This window comes from Anser brachyrhynchus (genome assembly GCF_964034855.1).
Source record: "Anser brachyrhynchus genome assembly, chromosome: 9".
Classification (NCBI taxonomy): domain Eukaryota; kingdom Metazoa; phylum Chordata; class Aves; order Anseriformes; family Anatidae; genus Anser; species Anser brachyrhynchus.
The window spans coordinates 11,906,237-11,926,881 of record NC_137703.1 but is presented as its reverse complement, the minus strand read 5'-3'; the positions used below and the strand labels follow the sequence as shown (position 1 = coordinate 11,926,881).

The 20,645-nt window shown below is 46.6% G+C and overlaps 1 protein-coding gene across 8 annotated transcripts in view; it reads right to left on the bottom strand.

The window, feature by feature from the left end:
* Positions 1 to 20,645, bottom strand: part of IL1RAP (interleukin 1 receptor accessory protein) — a 45,788-nt gene that overhangs the window by 12,953 nt on the left and 12,190 nt on the right. For 6 of the 8 annotated variants that reach the window (XM_080603768.1, XM_080603761.1, XM_080603764.1 and 3 more), the window contains exons 2-8: positions 16,704 to 16,771; positions 6,826 to 7,111; positions 5,889 to 6,081; positions 4,027 to 4,192; positions 3,013 to 3,084; positions 1,772 to 1,901; positions 1,002 to 1,150 (exon numbers count right to left, since the gene is read on the bottom strand). In XM_080603768.1, the coding sequence (XP_080459894.1) occupies positions 1,002 to 1,150; positions 1,772 to 1,901; positions 3,013 to 3,084; positions 4,027 to 4,192; positions 5,889 to 6,081; positions 6,826 to 7,111; positions 16,704 to 16,770 (1,063 nt within the window). In that variant the 5' untranslated portion in view covers position 16,771. Of the gene's footprint in view, positions 1 to 1,001; positions 1,151 to 1,771; positions 1,902 to 3,012; positions 3,085 to 4,026; positions 4,193 to 5,888; positions 6,082 to 6,825; positions 7,112 to 16,703; positions 16,772 to 17,094; positions 17,343 to 19,203; positions 19,226 to 20,645 lie in introns of those variants that run through there. The other 2 variants (XM_080603763.1, XM_080603766.1) reach the window with 2 other exon arrangements.

Here is a 20,645-nt window from a genome sequence, read left to right as displayed (position 1 = left end):
AAGAATTAGGGATGAAGGGTGAATGCACTAGCAGACTGCTTCAGCCTTTCAGTTCTGTGTTGGGACTACTGTTCCCTCCTAATGGTTCAGGAAAGGTCTGTCTCAAGGAGGACTAAAAAAGTAAAAGAGGACAAGGACTCAGAAGGAAGAGAAAGAACACTGAGTAAACACATCTGTGAGCCTTTCCATGCTAACAGGGAAGAGTGGGAGGAAGGTGGTATTTAGCATGATCTACACAAGGCAGAGTAGCATCTCATATAGGAAAGGGGAGGTCTGACCCACAGCAAGCAGGTGTTGAATCTCTAGATGAGGTTGATAAGGAGGCAGAAATATCCGCCTTACTCAGGAAACTTCATATACCTGTGGTGAAGGCACGGTTCTTATTACTCAGAGATGGGTCTGTGAAACAGGAAAAATGCCTTTGACGAAAGAGATGTAGGAAAAAACACACTCTGAACAAAGCTTGAGCAGAGCTGGATCAGTCCATACCAGTCACGCAGAGACGGTTGTATCTAGACTGGAGCATCATCACAGTAAGAAATAAAACCTCAGAGCATCATGCTCAGAACGCCTCACTCCCTGTGCAATATCACAGAGTGCAGCTTGCCTTCTGCAGGTTGCCAACGGGTAGCTGTTGCATCAGACAAAGCCCTCACACAACAAAGTGATCTAAAATCATTTCAAACAGCCTGTTCCCCTTGGGTCTGCATCAATTGAGGTACACAGATGGGATGAGAACAGTTCTGCCCCTCCCTTTTCCCCCCAGACACTTGACCATGGCATGGGAGTGTGACATGTAGACTTTGCTCCCCACCTCTAAGAAGAAATGCACTATGAGCAGCAACAATACATTTATGCATAAAGAGTAGCGTGTGTTGGGGAAAAAAGGCCTGAGCAAATTATTTGTTCCCCTACTGTTTTGCAAGGTAAGGTTCAAGGCTGGACCAACAACCCAGCCTGAGCACGCCTCATTTCACAACTACGCTCTGCAAGTGCTTTACCTTTCATGCGCACTATGGCCTGGCTATAGGTCTCCCCTCTGGCATTTCTGGCATAGCAAGTGTAATTTTGTTTCAAGTCTTCTGGTGTGGCTTTTGCAACTGTTAGAGTCCTTATGATAGTTTTGTCTTCAAAACGTCCAATAATTTCACTGCAAGAGAAGAACTAGAGTATTACACACATGAAACTGCAGTGAGTTCTTACTGACAAATACTCCTTTCCTGATGTAACTTATTTGAAAAGGCACCTAAACTGATATTTATAAATTGAAAGATACTTCAGATTTTAATGCAGCTGCAGCTATTCCTTTATCTGATTTTTTTTTAACCTGATTACAGTTTTTCCCTTTGCTTTTTTTTCTGCAAGCTGATCAGGCAGTGATTGCCTTCCACATCTAATTCAGCACCCAACAAATGGGTTTCTGAAGCTCATTTGGGTTTTTCACATAATTGCATTTCTCTCTATTCCCCCTAATCAATACTATGCATAATACTATATATCTGTTTTCAGCCTCTGTCTCTTGAAACGTTATCGTTTACGCTATTACAGAGCATTCCTCTAAACAGAATTGTGTCTGCCCCTGTTTTAGAAATCCGACAGTACCATCAGCTGTTTGTACTGCTACCAGGACCTGAATAAGTGATGATGTGAACCTGTAGACAAAGGCAGCTCTAGCAGGGCTATGGTAGTGTCACACATCTGCACCCACACTCCTCTGTGGGACGCAGGAGGGGGTTAGACACAAGCCAAGGCTGACATTACTGAGTGTTACCTTTGTGTGACTTTTATCTTGGGGTCCATGATGTCATCTGTGTTTTTCCCATCTATGGTCCACCACACCTCAGTCCGGGAGTCCTTCAGAAAGGTGAAGAAGACCTCACAGGACAGAACAAGATCATCTCCTGGGAAGAAAGGACCACAGTGAAGTATTGCAAAGCAGGAACAGCACCACAGTGACTTCTGAGCTTCCCAGTGACCCTACCAACTTGAGCTCTGCCTCCCTTTCAGGAGGCATTGAGGCCAGCACACCCTTTCAGACTTCTAACTGTTGAAAATCCTGGACACATTGACTTGTGACAGACAAACAGGAAAAATTATTCTGCTTTCCTAAATACTTCAGAAACTTCTTGACTGCATCAAGTGATCCACCCAATGAGAGGTGCTCCACGCCAACCACTTCTTGGAAAGCTTGGCAGTGCTAATAGTCCCCCCTGCATAGGGGGGAGAGACCTTAAAGAGAAGCATTTTGGTGTGGAAACACTTGTTCAGGCACTTCACTTCCCCCCAAGATCAGGCTTGGGAGCCTGAATATTGTGATCAGCCCATACATGGCTTTGTCTCAGAGAGACAGTGGGAGAAGTCTGATCTTCTCAGACAAGAAGCACTGCTTTAAAGTGAAGACTCCACTGCTAATCATCATCATCGGCATGGCATTTATTACAGCAGTGTAACGGGACATGATCCATTCAGTGTAGGGAATTGCTCCAAAGAGCTGTCAGTCTAAACAGATGGGGTGGGGGAAGTGGTGTAATACCCCATTACACAATGCTGTAAGGCCAGCAAACAGAGAGCTGTCATTAATTAGGAAGTAAACAGCCAAAAGGGAGAAGAGATGAGCAAAGAAGTGGCCAGAAGGCTGAAACCACTATGTGCTGAATAAAGGAGGGTTGGAGCAAACCACAGCCAGGGACAGGGCTGATACAAAGTCCTACAGGAATTTCTCTATGCAGTTGAGGGTCCTCCATTTCATTTGCTTCTGCAGCTGCACTAGTTTGCTGGAGTCCTCTATCTCCATGCCTGATTATTTAAAAAAAATAAAATCTGTGTGCACAAAAACTTTAAAGCTGTGCTCTCCTATTCAGTCATGGAGAACTGACACCCCACACCATCTGCCAGACAGCTTGTGGCAGCTTGAGTGCTTGGCGAGGGGAAGCACTGGGAAAGCAGCTGAAGAGGAGAGCCTCTGTGCCCAGCTGGCCATGCCTTCCCATCCCTGCAGGCGTTGCAATTTACCTGCTTCCAGTTCATAGATGACTTTCTCATTTGGAGACGTGAATTGTGGTGGCAAGGCCTTGTTCGGAGATCCTGTGGGAGAAGAACAGATAGGCCCCCATCAGAAGCTTTGTGAGAAGTGTCGTCCTTGCAGCCTTGCTTGTGAAGCCCTCCTGCTCTGGAGCACATCACAAATTTGATGATAACACCATCCTGCTGCAGAGTTTTGCACAAAAAGAGATCTAATCCTAGTTCCCAAACAGACCCAAATGTTGACGCTCCTTCAAGGTTCAAGTAAGTCTAGATACAAGGTGTGGACTTCTCAAATCAGAAGAGCCCATGCTCCTCTGAATACTCAGCATCTCAAATTACAACGTATCCCAGAAATTCTTTTTATTTCTGCTCCTAAAAAATAAACAATTTATTGTCCTAAGCATTCAATTCTGCTCTTAAAGCAGTAGTTGTCATGGAACTCAGCATGTGCTCTACTGTTCACGAGGTTGTTAAGCACCATCGACAATTCACTTGCAGGCAGGCTGAGCCCTTGACCCTGGCACAGACTTGTCCAAGCACTAGGCTGGGTAGCTGGAATCATGTCTGACTGACTAGCACTCAACCTCAGCACACAAGGCTTTGAGGTTGCAAGAAGACTGGGGCAAGTTAGCTATTTTGGGACATCAAATAATGATGAACAGAGGGCACTGGAGACAAAAATGAGCAACAGTGCCAGGGCAATGCACTCACACGCCAGCAGAGGGTACCCCTGACCATCTCATGGGCTGTACCTCACCAGCCTAAGCCCGGCCACCCTGTCCCTCTGTTTTTCAGGGCATGGGACATGATGGTGGGTAGGACCTCCAGCGTGACATGCCCTGGACAGTCACAGGAGACTGAGCCCAGCGAGCAAAAAGAGGTCAGTTGGGTAATGCCGACTGAACACAACCACAAACAAATCCAGTGACAGGCTTTTCTAGCCATTTTCACCGCTTCTGGTGTTATCCACCTGCAGCTTACACTTCTAAAAGTCATTCTTACCCACCACCTTCATCATTACAGTTCTGGTGAGATTATACGTTCGTCCGTGGTCCTTGAATGTCACAATGCAAGTGTAATTCCCTTCGTACGCACTGCGGACAATGCTAATGACAAGCTTCGGCCCTTGGGGGTATCGGTTGTTGAAGCCATCCACCAACTTGCAGGTCTAGTGTCAAGCAGAAAACAACATTTGTGCTTTGGGACTCAAAGAGATACTGGTTTATATCCCCACTAAGAATATTTGTTTTGGGACTATTGATATAATACTTGGGCATATGATATAGGTCAGACCTAAATGCCATGAACCCTGAAACACAAACTAGTACATTCACCTTGAAAACGAGGTGATGAAACAGATGGCCCTAATGGTTTTATCCCACCTAAAAATATAGAGGATTTCAAAGACAAATCTAGTTCTGATCTAGAAGTGCATTTGCAATCAAGGTGAACACCTCAGCAGAGTGAAGAGAGAAAGCAGGAAGAGACAAGAAAATGATGATGTACTCACAAATTGATACTCACACTAAAGGACATGTCCCAGTTGATGTCAGCATCTCTAACTCTTTCGGGACTAATCACACTACCCTGACTGACATCAGCTGAGAATGAGGCCCCTGCATTGGCAACTGACAAATGAGAATATATAGTACAGAAACCTTACTAACTCTTCTCTTTCTGTCAGAGAAGGCAGGAAACCTTGGCCAACTACCAAGCTAGAGATCCCTTTTCAGGAAGGGGTTATGCAGATGACATCTTGATTGTCATAAAACTCAAAGATATACACATTTTCTAAGAGATTATTTCTGAATGGTACGTTTCCAAATCAGATATATCTTAATGGGGCAGCTTAAGACAGGGGTCATATACCATTCTTAATGGTTTTTATTAGGCATAGGATGACTTTCTACCTAAAAAATGACTTCCATGGGGCTTTTTGTTTCATTCTGCTAATTGATTGTTGAGATGTGAATTTCAATGAACAGTACAAGTAAAGCATTTCAACTACAAGAGTGAAACTGCTCCTCTTGGCTACAAACCTAAGTTCTTCCTGAAGGGTTTAGAGTTTGGGATTCTTTAACTTTTTATTTTTTCTTTTCAATAGCAGATATATTTGTTGCCAACTTTTTTTTTACTATTAAATTTGCTCATACAGCACCTTCTACCTTGAAATCTGAAAGTGCTTTACAAAGCTGCCAGAGAATTCAGTCCCATACCCTCTGGCTGTGCACCCCCTGAGAATTTCTTTTTCTCTCTTGACTAAAGGCATCCATCTAGAAAAAAGCACTGGAGGTCAAAATCTAATAAAATTAAGCAGTAGTTGTGTAGGCAAGTGCATGAGGATAGCTGGAAACAGCCTAATTATCAGAGCAGAGGGCAGTAGGAATGTCTCCATCTTCAGAAAAGAAGTCTGCCAAATTATGGCAAACAGGGCATCCATGGTCCTTGCAGAGCCCTGTTGTACGGCTTCATTCCCTGATCTCATAGGATTTGGAAAGGGGGTTATTTTCCTTTGCTTAAGAGATTTCTTGTTTTGTTGTTTGTTTAACTAAAAATGGAAAAGTGTTTTCTTCACAGGGATATTGATTTGCTTGCCTTATAGGTCAAGCATACAAGCCCCTTACTTGACCCCTCTCCACTTAAGCACACTAGCCAAAAAAATCAGTGTTAGTTCTCTTATCCAAGGAGAGTTTTACTCTCAAACTCAATGAAAACAAAGCTTTTATTGTAGCTTTATTCATCTTAACGCTTTAATTGCTGGGCAGATTGAAATACAGCTCCATGATTCTCATGTCACACATGCCTTTTCAGATACAACACTGCATCCCACCACTGCCCAGGTAAAGACAAAAAGTGCTTCTTACCTGGTACCACTTGACAGTTGGTGTCACACTAGCAGGGTAAAACCCATCAATATCTGGACATATGATCTTCTCATTAGCATGCTCCAGGTAGAACTTCTGCTCAGTGGGTTTTATTGAATGGCTCACACAAGAGTCTTGGTCTTTTGGAACAACCTCCAAGGGAAAGGCAACTTTGCTACAGTAGGTTGTATTTCTAAGGACAGAGGAGGATAGGGTTGATTAAATCAGAGTGGCTTACTTCTGTATCAGGGGAATGAAATAGGAATCACACATGCAATAATGAGCTTTGTAGCTCTGGTGTGGTATATACAGCCTTAGCTGACTCATTTACATTTGTGAAAGGAAGCGCCATCAGAGATGGCTGCACCAGCTCAGAAAAGGCCATAAACACGATTAACAAGCAACATCCACTCTCCTGCTGGTAAAGCAGATAATAGGGTCAAAGGCACTATGAGCAAGAGACAACACGAGGAAGATCAGAAAGAGCTCTTGTGCTCAGTGCATAGCAGATGCTATGCTCATTTTGTACCACACTTAGAGACACTTAATTTCCTAGAAGTCTGAAACTCATGAATCTTTGCCAAATTAGCATGCAGTCAAAACATCACCCCTGCATCTGAAGCTATTTTTACTCTAGACATACAGATCACTTCTTAATGGTGAGCGCCTGTAGGTTTTGCCATGGGCTCAGCAATAATATTTTCATGGACACTTGCAGTTAGCAAGGAGAGTCATGTTCATTAATGTTTGCAAGGCTCCAAGCACCATTACGATGTAAATTGGCTCAGTGCTGAGTGGTCTTATAATTGTAACATTCTTTTCCCATTAATGCTTATGTAAATGCTCTTCTCCCTACAGAAAGATATGATGTTAACAGCATTGTTTTCCTGCTTCCATGAAAGTCCTTTGATTACAGAAGCTGTACCACACAACCTACCTGAGCATGCACGTGTAATTCCCTGTGTCATTGAGAAGAGCAGGCCAGAACCAAAGAGTGTCTTTCTCCTTACTGATGCGATTATCCGGGAGACGGAAGTTAATGGGCTCCTCCAGATCCCGGTCCTGCCCGATCCTGTACCAGATCAGGGTTAAGCCAGCAGAATGGGCTGTACTGTAGTTATACTTCAAGAAGGTCTCAAAAAGCGGGCATTTGATCTTGGCAGGTTCCCCATCATAAATCTGGATCTGTTTCATGGTGTCCACGCCCCAGTCATCACAGCGTTCTGCAAGCAGGAAGAACAAGGTGCCTGAGCTTGCACATCTGCAGGAGGAAACCAGATCTGCCCCCCCTTCCCTACAGCCCTTGGTCCCATCTCCATTGAAGTCAGAGGCAAAAGTCTAGCATTTTAAGTGGAAACAAACTTGGCTTTCACAAAGCACAACAAGAACAGTGTGACGAGCTCTAGAGAACCTGAAAACCTCTACTTTCATTTGCAGACCCGCTATATTTCTTCCAAGGTACCATCACGATGGGAGGTAAATATGATAGGATAATCCTGCCTAACACCAGGCTTCCTAGAGAGCTCCAAGATAATTCAACCCTAAAAAAATAACTGCTGTGGGAATATACGATTTGCATGAAAACAATGCCAGAGGTGTGTCCATCCACAGAGTGACAGGGAAGATGGAAATAGAGGTGTCTTGAGAAGAGGAAAAAAATGAGCACTGCAAATATCAACCATCCCTTAGAGCTCTGGGCCATTGCCCTTCCAGAGGAAGCTGGGCTGGTGGAGCTGGGAGCAAGCACTGCCTCTTCTGTGCTGGATTTGTGAGACTCCTGTGCAAGCCATGCTAACACTACAAACACTAACAAGTGACATGTAGCAACTGTTTACAGCAAAATTAGGGAAGGGAGGCTGAGGAGCAGGAGAGACATTACGGAGGAGACAACAGCAGGTTCGCTTGGGGATCACAAGCGGCCCCCTGGTGCTTTCCCCAGGTACTGTCCAACGGGATCAGTGCGGCTCACGGCAGACTCAGGCTGGCAGACACTGGGTGGCAAGAGAAAAAGCTGTTCAATGATTTTTTTTATCATTATTTTTTAAATTGCTTCTAGTGAACAGGATCAAGAGAAACAGCATGCTCAGCACCCATTTATCTTCTAAGAGCTCCTTCCCACCCTACTCCTCCCACCCACGAGGATGCCCCATCACAAAGGGATGGGGTGCAAGCAAAGCAGGGCGCCAGCTAACCTGGGAACAACCTGCACTTCCCAAGCCCCCATGCTGACAGGGCAGAGGTGGCACGGCACGCTTCCCAGCACACCCCTGCAGCTGCTGCGACGCATTAGCTAGGGCAGCCTGATGTCTCAGAGCCCTAAATGAGTCCTACAGAAAAGGGGTTGCTGCCTGCAGCTGCCCCAGGAGAGGCATCACAGCCACCCCAGAGACAGCACTGCAAAGCTTCTCCAGTTTGCAGATATTAGAAGAACTTGGACAGAAAGGAAAAACAGAATACAATATGCTCTTTGAGCCCAGTTCTTCTGAACTGACTTCACAGGCCCAAAGCAGGCTTTCTGGCATTTTATCTTCCTTAAATAGACAGTAGGATGTAGCTTGGCCCCAAATTCATAATTAAAAAAAAGCAAAGAGAAACCTTTGAGAAGACAGGCCCACAGTGCTTTAAGGCAGCAATGCTAACTCATGTGGCTCAGCAGTGTTTAGTCATGGGGAGGCAGAATTGGGGCCAATAATAATAGAAATGCTTTCTGGCTGTTTTATACACATAACTGTAAATACAAACTGCACAGCTGCTACAGCATGGCAAACTCCCACATGATGGAGCGCTACTTCTGGACAGAGTAAAATAGGCTGGGAGGAGGTGGTGAGGCTAACAAGAGTCCAAGTTTTAGGAAAACAAAACCCGAACCATGGGGAATGCCATAGCTCATCATTTCAGACATACAGATACTTCTTGCAGAAGTACTCAGCATCAGCCTGTACCACTGCTATTGCAGCCAGTGGCAAGGCTCATTCTGAAAGACCAAAATCACTACCAGACATCTCACACCATGAGCAGGTGCAGAGTCACCCAGCACCACCATGGTGGAGGCCAACTGGAACCAGTATGCTGGTTCATGCTGGTCAGGCAACTGCATTAGGTCAAGTTTCCATGTAGTCAAAAACAAGACAAATGAGCCTGCCAGTGCCTGGCTCTAATTGCATGATGAAGATCTCATTACCATTCACGTGAGGGGCATTTGTTTTCATAAAGAAAGCCTTCCTCTCTGAAAGGGGCAAGGTCTCAAAGCAGACCTGTGCCTGTACATCAGGACACCCAGGTTCTCTTCCCTGCACCTGACTTTGCAGGGTCCTCTTGGGCTGCAAAAAGGAAAATTATCCTTATTACTTCAAATAGCAGGACTGGAGAGGAAGAAAACTATATAAAAAATTACTGTATTGAAATTCTTGGAGTCAAGATCAATGAATTTTGCAATCATGAGCAGGTCTTGCATTTTGCAAGAGCTCATAAATCAGCATTGTAAAGCTACTTACCCGTTCTACCTGAATGAGTAATTGAAAATAAATATATTGCTTTTGAGTAATCCAGAGGGGAAAAAAATACATCATTGTATGGGCCTTGCTTTCTTAGCTGGGGGAGGAAGAGAGGCTGCTGTTCTGCACTGTAAGAGCAGTACCTGGAGATTTTGTCGCGGAGCTGGCCAGTTCACATGACTTCAGGAATGACAACACACCCTAAGGCTGCCCGTGTCAGGTTGTGTTCAGGTGTCCTGCACGCTCCAAGCTCAACCCCAAGTGCAGCACGTAACCAAGCCAATAGCAAGCTGCTACACAGAGATCACAGCAGCAGATGTGTGGCTTGAGCCTGCAGGTTGTGCTTGCCACTGCAGTGACAAGGCTTAAATCAAGTGGGTTCAGTATTCATACTCTGAATTTGGGGCTTCCCTTGACAAATGGAAACCCAGTGAAGCTAGGGGAGCTATATGCAACACCACAGTCCCTTCCACACTGCAGCAAACAGCACTATACCCGTAACAGATGAAGAGAAAACTCTATGAAAAATCCACCATCTCACAAATGCATCTTCCCACAAATGCCTCTGCAGAACATGTGAAAACAGCCCCCCTTTTCTTATTACTACTCATGGTTCAACTGACCCCCTTATGGTGAGTACTCTGCAACCATGCAGCAAAGCAATCTATGACCGATAACACCTTCCCTGACAGACAACACAGATAAGGAGGTAAGGAAGGTGTATATTTTTAAATATATTCGCTGCATTGACACCAAACTCTGCCAGCAGGGGTTGATCCACCTAAAGGCCCCAGAGCTTCACAGGTCCCAGAGAGCACCAGAAGTGGAATGGAGGGAGGGAGGCTGCATAGTAGAAAAACACACCTCCAGCACAGGAAAAGGACAGAAGGAAAAAGACAGGAAAAAGCACAGAAAGGCCGCGGTACAGCTGCTTCATGTGCCTCGAGATAAATACACGAGCAGGCTGCTGCACTACAGCTGTGCCCTGGCGCACACTGAGAAGTAGCTTGCACACGCAGGTGAATCAGCAAAGTTAATTCCAAGTGTTTTCCTTGCTTGGTCTGTATGTTGCAGTCCTCGTTCATGGGAATATCTACTATTGTACTAGGGACAGCAAGCTCTTCCGTTGCAGAAACAGCCTGATCTGCCCCATTTCAAAATCTGGTGCTGCAACACTCTTCAACATCAGGCATCCCAAAGCAGACTGCTCCTCAGAAGCCAAACAAAGCTGAAGAAAGTGGCTTCTCCAGACGCAAAGCAGAAAATGAAAGGAGAGAAAAATAATGATGTTGCTTAGCTGCAGAGGTGAAAACAGACATTTCTGGAAACCTTTCCCAACCTTTAATTTACCGCTCTGATTTACCCCCTAGGGAACTGAACACCGAGTACACCCAACTGAAACGCTTCCTTCAAGATGCGTCTGCAGCACCTATTAGAAGCACCCACACAGTCAAAATGAGATAAAATTGGTGCAATTATTTGGATTTTCAAGGGGAGACAAACTGCAGAACCCACAGATTAAAAATAAATAAGAGAGCAAGGCCACATCAAGAAGCGCAATGCCCTTTTTTCTCCCTCCTGTTTGGCAGTTCTACGCAGTCATTTTAAGTATACTCATGGTACCTCCATTTAAAGAAAAAAATCTCCACCACTAAACCACCAGCTCCACCCTGCTTCCACCCCATCTCTCTGTCCCTCCCCTGGGGCTACAAACAAAAGCCTTCCACTAGCTAAAATTTCTGCGAAGAAATATAGAGCCACTCTTGTGACAGGCCATCCATCACACCGGCACAAATCATCCTGCCATTTGCCAAATTGATGTGTCCTTCGTAGTCGTCTCTAATCCTTAGGAGGGGGCCCAACCCACACGCAGAGAGAGGCTGTGCTGACATTTGGGCGATGCTCTTCCCCACTCCGTGCCACCCGTAGTGCCAAAAAGGGCTGCACTGTCATCCTACTTTCTTCTTCTGCGTTATCCTAAAGCAAAGCTGAGCTGAGTCCATCTTCCTGCGTGGAGGGCAGTCAAACCGATGGTTAGCTTGATACGAGTATCAAAGAAAGCTGGTCCAGGAAAGCAATTAAGACTGAATTAATCACTACCACCTTTAAAAAAAATTCCCCCTACCCTCTTTCGAGCGCACAGCAGTTTGCCAGCGAGTGGGAAGCAGAGAAAGCCAGGCTGAATGGCGGAGCTGCTCTCAGAGTAAAGGAGGCACCAGCTGTGGCCAGCCGCCACGCGTGGGTGCACTTTCTATTCACACGGGTGCCAGGAGCGCCCACACTTCCACTAGGTCTGAGGTTTTGCTTTCACACGTGCATCCTGCATAGGAGTGTGGCACAGCGTGCTCCACGACAGCAGGTTTTGTTCAGCAGCTGAGAAATGAGGCAGCATAGCAGGAGAGCATCTCCCACTTGGCTTGTACCCCATCTGACCATGCACACAACGGAGGAAGGGTGGCACCAAGCAGAGCAAGTGAGAGCATCTCCCTGTGCTGGGAGAAGCAGCAGATCCAAACGTGCTGAAATCAGTGGGTATTAGAGGACTCAGGTAGCCCCAGCCAAGATCAGCTAGCTTTTAGTATTTGTTCCCACCATCTCCAAAGCAGAGATGTTGGTCAGAGGGTCTGGAAATTGGAACAAGCTCAGCACCACCTTGGAGGCTCAGCCTAGAAGCTGCATGAACTCCGCAGGAGCTTATAAACTGATTTCCAGTGTGAACACATCAAAAAGAGCCTGTTATAACCTCACTGCCTCCTTCCCCCAGGCTCTCCAACATAGGTGAAAGTGGTGCTGGCACAAACCTCCCTGTGATGAGCTGCGAGGCACAGCGTGCAGCCCAGCCCCATGCGCGCGATCCTGCTGCGATGGCACCAGCAATGGGGTTCACGCTTCTCCCAGGGCTCCTTCTGCCATGCTGCTGAGCTGCAGTGCTGCTGTGAAAGCATCTCCACGGGAAGCTGCTGACGGAGCAGCATCTCCCTCTGAATGCTTATCATTTCAGTACATGGAACGGACAAGAAAGGAAGGCGGAAAGAGATTCAGTGTTTCCAGAAGCACTTATACAATGCAGTTGATAAACTTTAGGTCCTGCAAGTCTAGTTCAAACAGCTTCATGAAAAACAAGCTGTGTGAACTTCTGTTGACTTCAGCACAAGCCAGGACTTCAGAGGAAGCAGCCAGAGCATGACATCCAAAAATGATCAATCTGTAATGGAGCCCATAGCTCTCGGCTCGGAGCCTCCTTACCAATCAAGCACAGTCTAATGAGGAGAGGGGTGGTTGTTGTTTGTCTTAAGACTCCTCCACAGTGAGGTCTGTGCCTTCAATCTCTATCCGTGATTAAAGCTGTATTTACTGAATGTGACACAGTGTTTTGGTTACCTCCAGCAACCAGGCACAAAAAAAAAAGTGTTCAGTTTTCTCTGGCAAGCTTGACATGTTTTCCTTAAGGTTAAAAAAACCACCATGAGATCAAAATGATAAAGGTAGGGGTATGAACTGCTTCAAAGCCTGAAGGAGAAAAGGAGCAAATAGCTACTTTCCATCCCGCTTCATTGAGGAAATTGCCACATGAAGCAAAGTAGAGCAACACAGGAGGAAGAGAGAGAGAGAGAAAGAGAAAACAGAACAGCCTGTTGCAATATTATCTGTACGAAAGGCAGAGGTGGTTCGCCTGATTCATGCCGTGATAAAACCATGCTCAAGCTGGCAGGGACTCTTCCACACACCCGGGACATCCGGTCAGATCAAGGTCCAGGCTGAACTCCTGGCCCTGCTGTGGTCTTGCAGAATTAAACCTGTGCAGCCTCATTACTGCACTGAGCCAGGATCTTGGTTGTATCCCATCCTTCTTAAAATACAGCAAAAGATCCTGCACTGCGACTGCAGAAGTGACCATCTAATACTGTAACAGTGACATTCCCAAAATGAGCTTTCTTCCACGTGCTTCTGCATTTCTGCGCAGAAGGGTCACCTTGCATTCACATCTGTACAAAGTTCACCCCTCTCGGCCTCTCTGTGGCCAAGAAGAAGCAAACGCTGTTCCTCTCTCCTTGCCAGGCATGATTCTGGCTGACATGGAGCGAGGCTGAAGGCTACAGTTACATGCAGACACCCTGGGTAGCTCCATCCTGCAGGTTTTGTCTCTACTTCAGGGCCACACCCTCAACTTCATGCCCTCCAAGTGCCATAAACTTCTACAACTGCAGTAACTCAGACTGGTATGGGTGGTTATAAAATTATGTCCTAAATTAGGACAGCAAGAAGCTGAGATGGGAAGAGTAGGAGGAAGTCAGGAAATCCCAGGAGAAGATGGTGGGGGAGGGATTTAGTCTCTTTAGAAGACAATAATGCAGTTTAATCTATTTTTCTTTTGACTTTACACACTAAAATAAGCTTCTCAGCTTCTGGGGCTGTCACAAATCATAAGGAAAATAAGGCCACTGGAACCCCATCAGTAGAATAAGAGCGATACAGTAATAATCCTGAGGAGCTGTGCAGGGCTTTCCATCTTCAAAGTGTTTTACAGACAGTAACTTATTAATCCGCAGATTTCCCCTGGCCACAAGTAACTACTCTGCATCTCCGCAGAGAGCAGGGAGACACAGGGTGCAGACTGGCACTCAAGCGGTAGTGCAGGAGGCAGCTCTGACCTCCCAGGTCAGACCAGGGCTCCTGGCTGCCCTACAGCCACAGCTGCAGATGTAAATCCATGCAGGATTTGAGCCCATGTTGGGCTCACCCTACCACACAGCCTGTCCAATACCCCCCGAGCAGCTCTCGGAGGAGTTTCTTACACAAGCACAGTGCCTCCTGGCACCGAAGGATTATCTATAGACTGCTGCTACCTGTTAAGTCAGTATCTAACATAGGCCAGCTTTGTTTGGAGACAAAGGGATAACATTATTTTGTATTCATACTGACTGTTATGGTCTTGGACTGGTTTTTCATCTCTTAAACCACTGCGTATCTACATCACCCCAGTGTTGTCAAAGAAGTCATTAGAAGACTGAAACTAGATTCATTGTTTTTTGCTGTCTTTTTTCTGAATATGAAGACATTTGGGTTCATTAAGCATCCTACAACACAAGTAGAGATCTAAGCCTTATTTCCATCTTAAGGATAGCTTAGCTGAGACAAGGAAAGCAGAAGACCCTGAATACCGTTGCAAACAATGTCCCTGAGGTCACATGTAAGGAATTCAAACCCAGGCACTGCAGGTTATAGATACTTTCAAGACCAGAAGATATTCGCCCATGTGCACAGCACGAACAAGTAGTAGACTCAGGCATCCAGCTGAAATGACAAATCCTTTCCCTTCCCCAGGCCCATTTCTACCCCACACTGTGTAGCTACCTGCACCAGCCTGCTCTTTCCACTCATCACCTCCCCTTCCATCCTCCCCAAGCAGACCATGCCCTGACACAAACCCAACCCACCTTGTTAGCTGGGGCTCATCTCCATGATGATTGAGCCAGCAGAGGTGCCCAGGCAAACAGTTCATACCCATACAAAGAGCCAGCTCTCATCCACACAATGTCCTGTGAAACTGGGCTCCAAGGCATCTGAAAAACCTTCAGCTGAATGCACCTTAAATATCCCAGGAGCCAGGTGCCATGGTGCAAGGCCCACACCTGCGTGGACCTGCTTGGTGTCAGGAGAGCACTGGGGCAGCTGCAGGCCACAGCCAACCTTTCTGAGTTCCCTCCCCAACATCTGCAGTTTGGGAAGAAATTAGACAGCCCAAACACTGTACCATTACCAGAGTGTTTCCAGTCTCCCACACTAGACTATTTATGGCTTTGCTGGGGTGAAACGGGCTTTAGCTGCCTTTCGGTGCCAGCCACAGGAAACCACACAGCATAGCAGAGGGTTGCACAGGCGGCTGCCCCTCCATCCAAACACAAACAGCCATGAAAGCCCATTAGCAAGAACAGTAAATGTTCTGACAGCCAAACTGGCTTATGGCATACACAAAACAAAAAGGAGTTCTGCACTGAACAGTGGGTCTGCCATCCACAGACATCCAGAAAATTAAATGCATACACTATAGCGGTTTTGCTGAAGGAATGTTTCAAGTGATCATATGTCCCATGCATCACCCTTTGACATTTATCCTCCTGCAGCACTCTACAATGGCTCTAACTATACTGTACAGAAAACCTTAGGAAGAATATTTAAAAAGCACTGAACACCTCACAGAAAAGCAGGGAGGGCCCTGTCAGATCACTTGGCACGAGCCTGTGTAATCCAAACGACAGACTCACTCTCTGGGCCTTCAGAGTTGCTGCCACATTTCCTGGGTAGTCCCCACCACGTCAGACCCAGCTCCCAACACCCTGCAGTGACTGCCTGGGGAGGTCACCATGCTGCTGTGACAGCAGAAGGACGTCATGTCAGCGGCAACAGAATGGCAGGTCCAGAAATCCACGCAAGCAGGGATTTTCCCTGAGAGCAGTGGATCTGCACGGCTGGGTCGCTCTTCTCCAGGCACTCCTAACGTGTGGGAAGTAGCAGAAGAGACCTGGGCCGTGTATTCCTTCTCCTTTGCTGTTTGTTGGCCAGCATTGCAGAGAGGCAAGCACTTTGGGGGAAAGGGGGGGGGCTTGCTAAATCTCCAGGGTTCATTTCTGAATGCTGTCCCCTCAAAGCCACTGCCTGTTCTTTCCTCCCTCCCCCTTGCCTTCTGCAAATCGTGCTGTCTCCTTCCACCCCCAAATAGGAAGTCCAGAGCCGAGACACACACAATCTGCCTCTTCACCAGAGCCCGGCTGACTGCGTGCCAGGGGAGCCGCGAGCATGACAGCATATTTCCTGTCAGGAAAGTGACTCAGTGAGCCGGCTGCAAGAGCTCCTCTTACCCGAGAAGTTCCCCTCTCCCCTTGCAGTGCTGAGGCATGAGTCAGAAGCCGAGAGCCAGAATTTCAGTCCCTTCCGGAACCAAGCAGAAATAGATTTCAAGCCCATGTCCTGCCTGTAACTCCACGACAAGTTGCTGCCACGTGCTGAGCCCTGGTTTCATCCCTTGCAGAAGGGGAATAACAATGCTGACCAAGCAGGGGGCTTGAATTTGCAAAATGCTTTTAGTCAGAGATGGTGGTTTCCACTATCAGTTTGCTTACGTACCCGTTCACGACATGCCCGTAGCCACTGCACATGAGCGCTACACAACCCCTACAGACAACCAGCGTTGGCAAAACGCACAAAGCATTTTACACATGTCCATTTCATCCAGGATACACGCAAACACCTAAAATGACTGAAAGTCAGTTTTCTTCTGCTGGCCTCAGCTGAGTAATTCCTGCGATAAGCAGGCACTTACCAGAGCTGCTGCAGAAGGGGACCACGCACAGCCACAGCGTCACCAGCAGGGCACAGACCATCTTCATCCTGCCAACACAGTACACCAAGGGGTTCTGGTTATTCCATAACATTTCATTGCTGCAGGCATTTGTTACTTTTTAAGAAAACTGAGCATGTGTTTATTCCCGCAGATCCTTTGCCCACCCACAGATCCTTTAGTTCTTGTATATATATATATTTTTCATTAACATACTCTAAGAGGAGCATCTATCTGCATGACAGTGTTGTCCTGCCTGCAGGAGCTCTCCCAGCTTAGGAGATGACAGCTCAGAAGAGGACAGCCGAGCTTACTGACTCAATCACTGGAACAGACGATATCCATGCACACAAGGAGTAAGGAAGCTACTTGCCTGTCACATACAGCAGGGGAGAAATCCCAAACTTTGAGGTTTCAGCAAAGGACCTCAATATTTCAGCAGTCATTCTGCCAGTGCACACGCTTGTTTTTCAGAAAAGAGTGCTGAAGCACATTTGCTCCAAACACAAGCCTGACAGCTGAGCACAACAAAGGCCCACACAGAGCAACTCTACAGGGCCTGCACGCTGCTGTGGCCCTACAGGCCAGCCACACCGCCAAGCCCTCCCCACACAGGACAAGTCCCAGACTCGTGCACACTTCAGAAGTGATCCAAACAAACCTTTGTACTTCCTAAGGCAGGCTGAAAACAATCCCAGGCTTCTCAGCTCCTGCTACGGAGCACAGTTTCCTGTAATTTGAGATGAACGAACGCTGCCAGTTTCACTTGCCACGTGCTCTGGTGTTTGGCATTCGGCTTGCTCTGAGAGCTGCTCACTCACTAGATTTAATTTCCCCGTGTTTCTAGGTTTTCCAGGACGCAACTTAGGAGCTGCTAGTCACGAAAGCTGACATTTACCAGGCGCTCTCATGAATGGAGCAAAGGTTGCAGGTGAGGTTCCTGGGTGCCGTCGGAGCACAGAGGGAGAAGAGATGGTTAAAAAGGATGAGCCTCAAAGCAGCTCAGCCCTGCCAGGCAGACGCAGTAATGAACACGGCAACACTGCCAGGAGCACGCTCCTGAGGTGACATGGTAGCCTGTTCCATCAGAGTGCGCTGCAAGGGCAGGGAGAGAAGCCGCAGGGTTCCCTTCGACACGTCCCTCAGAAGCCTCTCCATAATACACACATTATGCTGAATGTCTTCAGGCACAAGCAGAGAGCGGCTAAGATTGCACAGATTGCAGGTATTAACAAGAATGGGATGCGTGAACTTCCTGAAATCCAGCAGCAGATATTTAATCCTTCTTTTTCAATGCTTGGATTTGAAATGCCTTTAGAAAATGCTTTCCCTACATCGGGCTCATCTCTAAGAAACAAAGGGAATCTGGAGCAAGCCTGCTCTTCCCCGCACAGCCCACACACTTGGCTGCCCTGGAAGCCAGGAGCCCTTCAGAAACCTGCGGGCAGCTGCTCAGTTTTATTCCCTGAGGTCCAGCTGAGGCAGCTGGTCATCCCCTACCTCTGTCACCCAAATTGACAGGGCAGCCACTACCCAAACCCTCCGCTATGACCATCTATAACCACCTCTAATGCCCCACAGGAAGTCTCCATGGGGAAGAAACATGATTAAGTACATCCGCCCTTTGGAAATGATCAAGAACAGTTGAAACATCTTTGCACCATCAGCTTGATGAGAAAGAACCAGTGTGTTGCACCTTCGGCAGGAATTTAAGTGCTTCTGGGGATTCAGATGCTGGAACAGAGGGCATAAAAACAGCAAGGGATCATTTCCATAATAAAGATTCCTCACAACTCCCTCTCCATTTGCCATTAGATAAGTGCACAGCATGTCCTAATTCACCCTTATTTTCCACTGATTCTCTCCTGTGTTTTGAACAGATCAGACTGAATTCAGTCCTGACCAGGCAAACAGGAGCAACTACTGACTTTGGATGAGTTTCTCTCCTTTACAGCAAGGCCATTCATGTGGCCCAAGGCCAAAATAAACTACTACATTTCGCTCAGTGATACATAAACTCTGCAGTGAGCTAATATTTACATCCATTAACTGCTTGTAAGAACACACTCCTTTCAGCGGTCTCAGAGGCACTAGTTCTCTGTTCCCATGAGCAAGGTATCCAGGATTCTTAGGTCCTGCCTACTAGGATGGAAATTCTCATTTCTTTTTCTACCTAGCTATGAAGTCAGAAGCCCTGCACAGCTTGATTTACCTCTGGTTCATTCCAGGCTCTCCAGAGATTTTATCAGTGGAGACAGACAGACACAGAGCTTGTCAGATTACAGCAATTTCTCCATTACTGGAATGGGAATCATTTCGCCTCAGCCCTGGCTGCTCTGACACTTTATGAAATCCACAGGGCACTGAACCACGGGCTGGCTGAGGAGAGCAGACACAACCTCCTCCATGGCCTGACCACCCTAGCATTTAAAAGCTGAAAGACACCCCCCCAATACTGCTAGAACTGTGATGCTTTACTTACATGGCTCAAAAAGCTGCGACGTACTCCAAAGAGAAAGGTGTTCACAGAACAGTCCTGCGGTTACGCAGTGTGGTCATTTATCCCCAGAAGCACAACGTGATTCTGCCCATGACATCAGGAAAAGAGCATTGCACCCACTTTCATGCAGACAGAAAAGATGGGTTTTGTAATGCTGTAAGAACATAATGCCACAGCGCTAAAACCCACCCGCTCTTACCAGGAACAGAAGGATTTTTCCTCAGCCTTTTCCAGCAACCTGCTTCTTTGTTTCGTGACACCGGAAAGCATGTTGTAATTTTACCAGTACATGACAGCTGCAGCGGTGACTGGGTAACTTCTTGCACAATTTGGCATCACTGCCTGCAAGACCAGCACCACTGGCTGCAACCGAGGAGCCAGAAGTCAAGGAGTGCAAACCCCGAACTGCACTGGTGGGTCTCCCCCAGCTGCATTCACCCAAAGAGGTCACGGACCTCACCTCCAGCACACAGGCAAATTGCACAAAAAGCAAACCCTAATGGGAGCCAGGAATAAATCAGTGAGCAGAGGAGCATACCGGCTCAGAAATCACACAGCAGCTAGATAGCAGGTAATCAGAGCAGCCAGAAGAAGGCTGGAGAGCTCAGATACATCCTCAACACTCCAGGAACTTCTCATGAGACCAATATACTCTGAAGTGTTCTTAATGCCTCCATAAATTAACATGTTAATAATAATTCATAGAGCAGTTGGGGAAAACAATTCATCACCGCCGTTAAGAATTCTATTAAGGAATTTATTTTCTTTTTGTTTCTGAGTGCTTTCTGCTTCAAACTTTCACCTTCCACTTACTGGGCAAGAAAGAAAAGAGCAGGGGGAGCATGGTCACGGTGGGGTCTCCTGTTCTCAAAACCAGGGTGGTGGAGAGGGTTGGGTTTGTATTTGATACTCACTAAAAGCAGACAATGTCACCAAAACACGTGGTATTTTCATATAAAACATATTTTGTTAAAACACCTTTCCCAAACAGACCTAAGTGAGGGATTGTTCACTATTGCCTTTAGCAGCATGGACCCCACAAAGCCTCTTGCATTTTCCCAACAACTGTAAAAACAAAGACGCATATCGAAAAATTAATGAAGAGAGCTGTTCTCAAAGTAGCTACCGTACACTTATTCTTAAAGACAACCATGCTAATTCTAAAGAACAATGCCACATTTTAAGAAACTGCCTTTGTCCCTTCTAACTACAGGCACCTAGAGAGAACTGACAGCCTTTTTCCTTTTCTCTGAAGTCACACTACTGTATGCAGAACAAAAGCACCCTTCAAAGCGTCATCACTAAGTACTCTGGCTGAAAGGGCATTTAAAATAAAACAGTTGTTGGGAAGAGGGGAAAAAAATAAAACTGCTCTGGTCATTTGAATGGTGTTACATATTTTTCATTATGTAATTCTGTCCCAA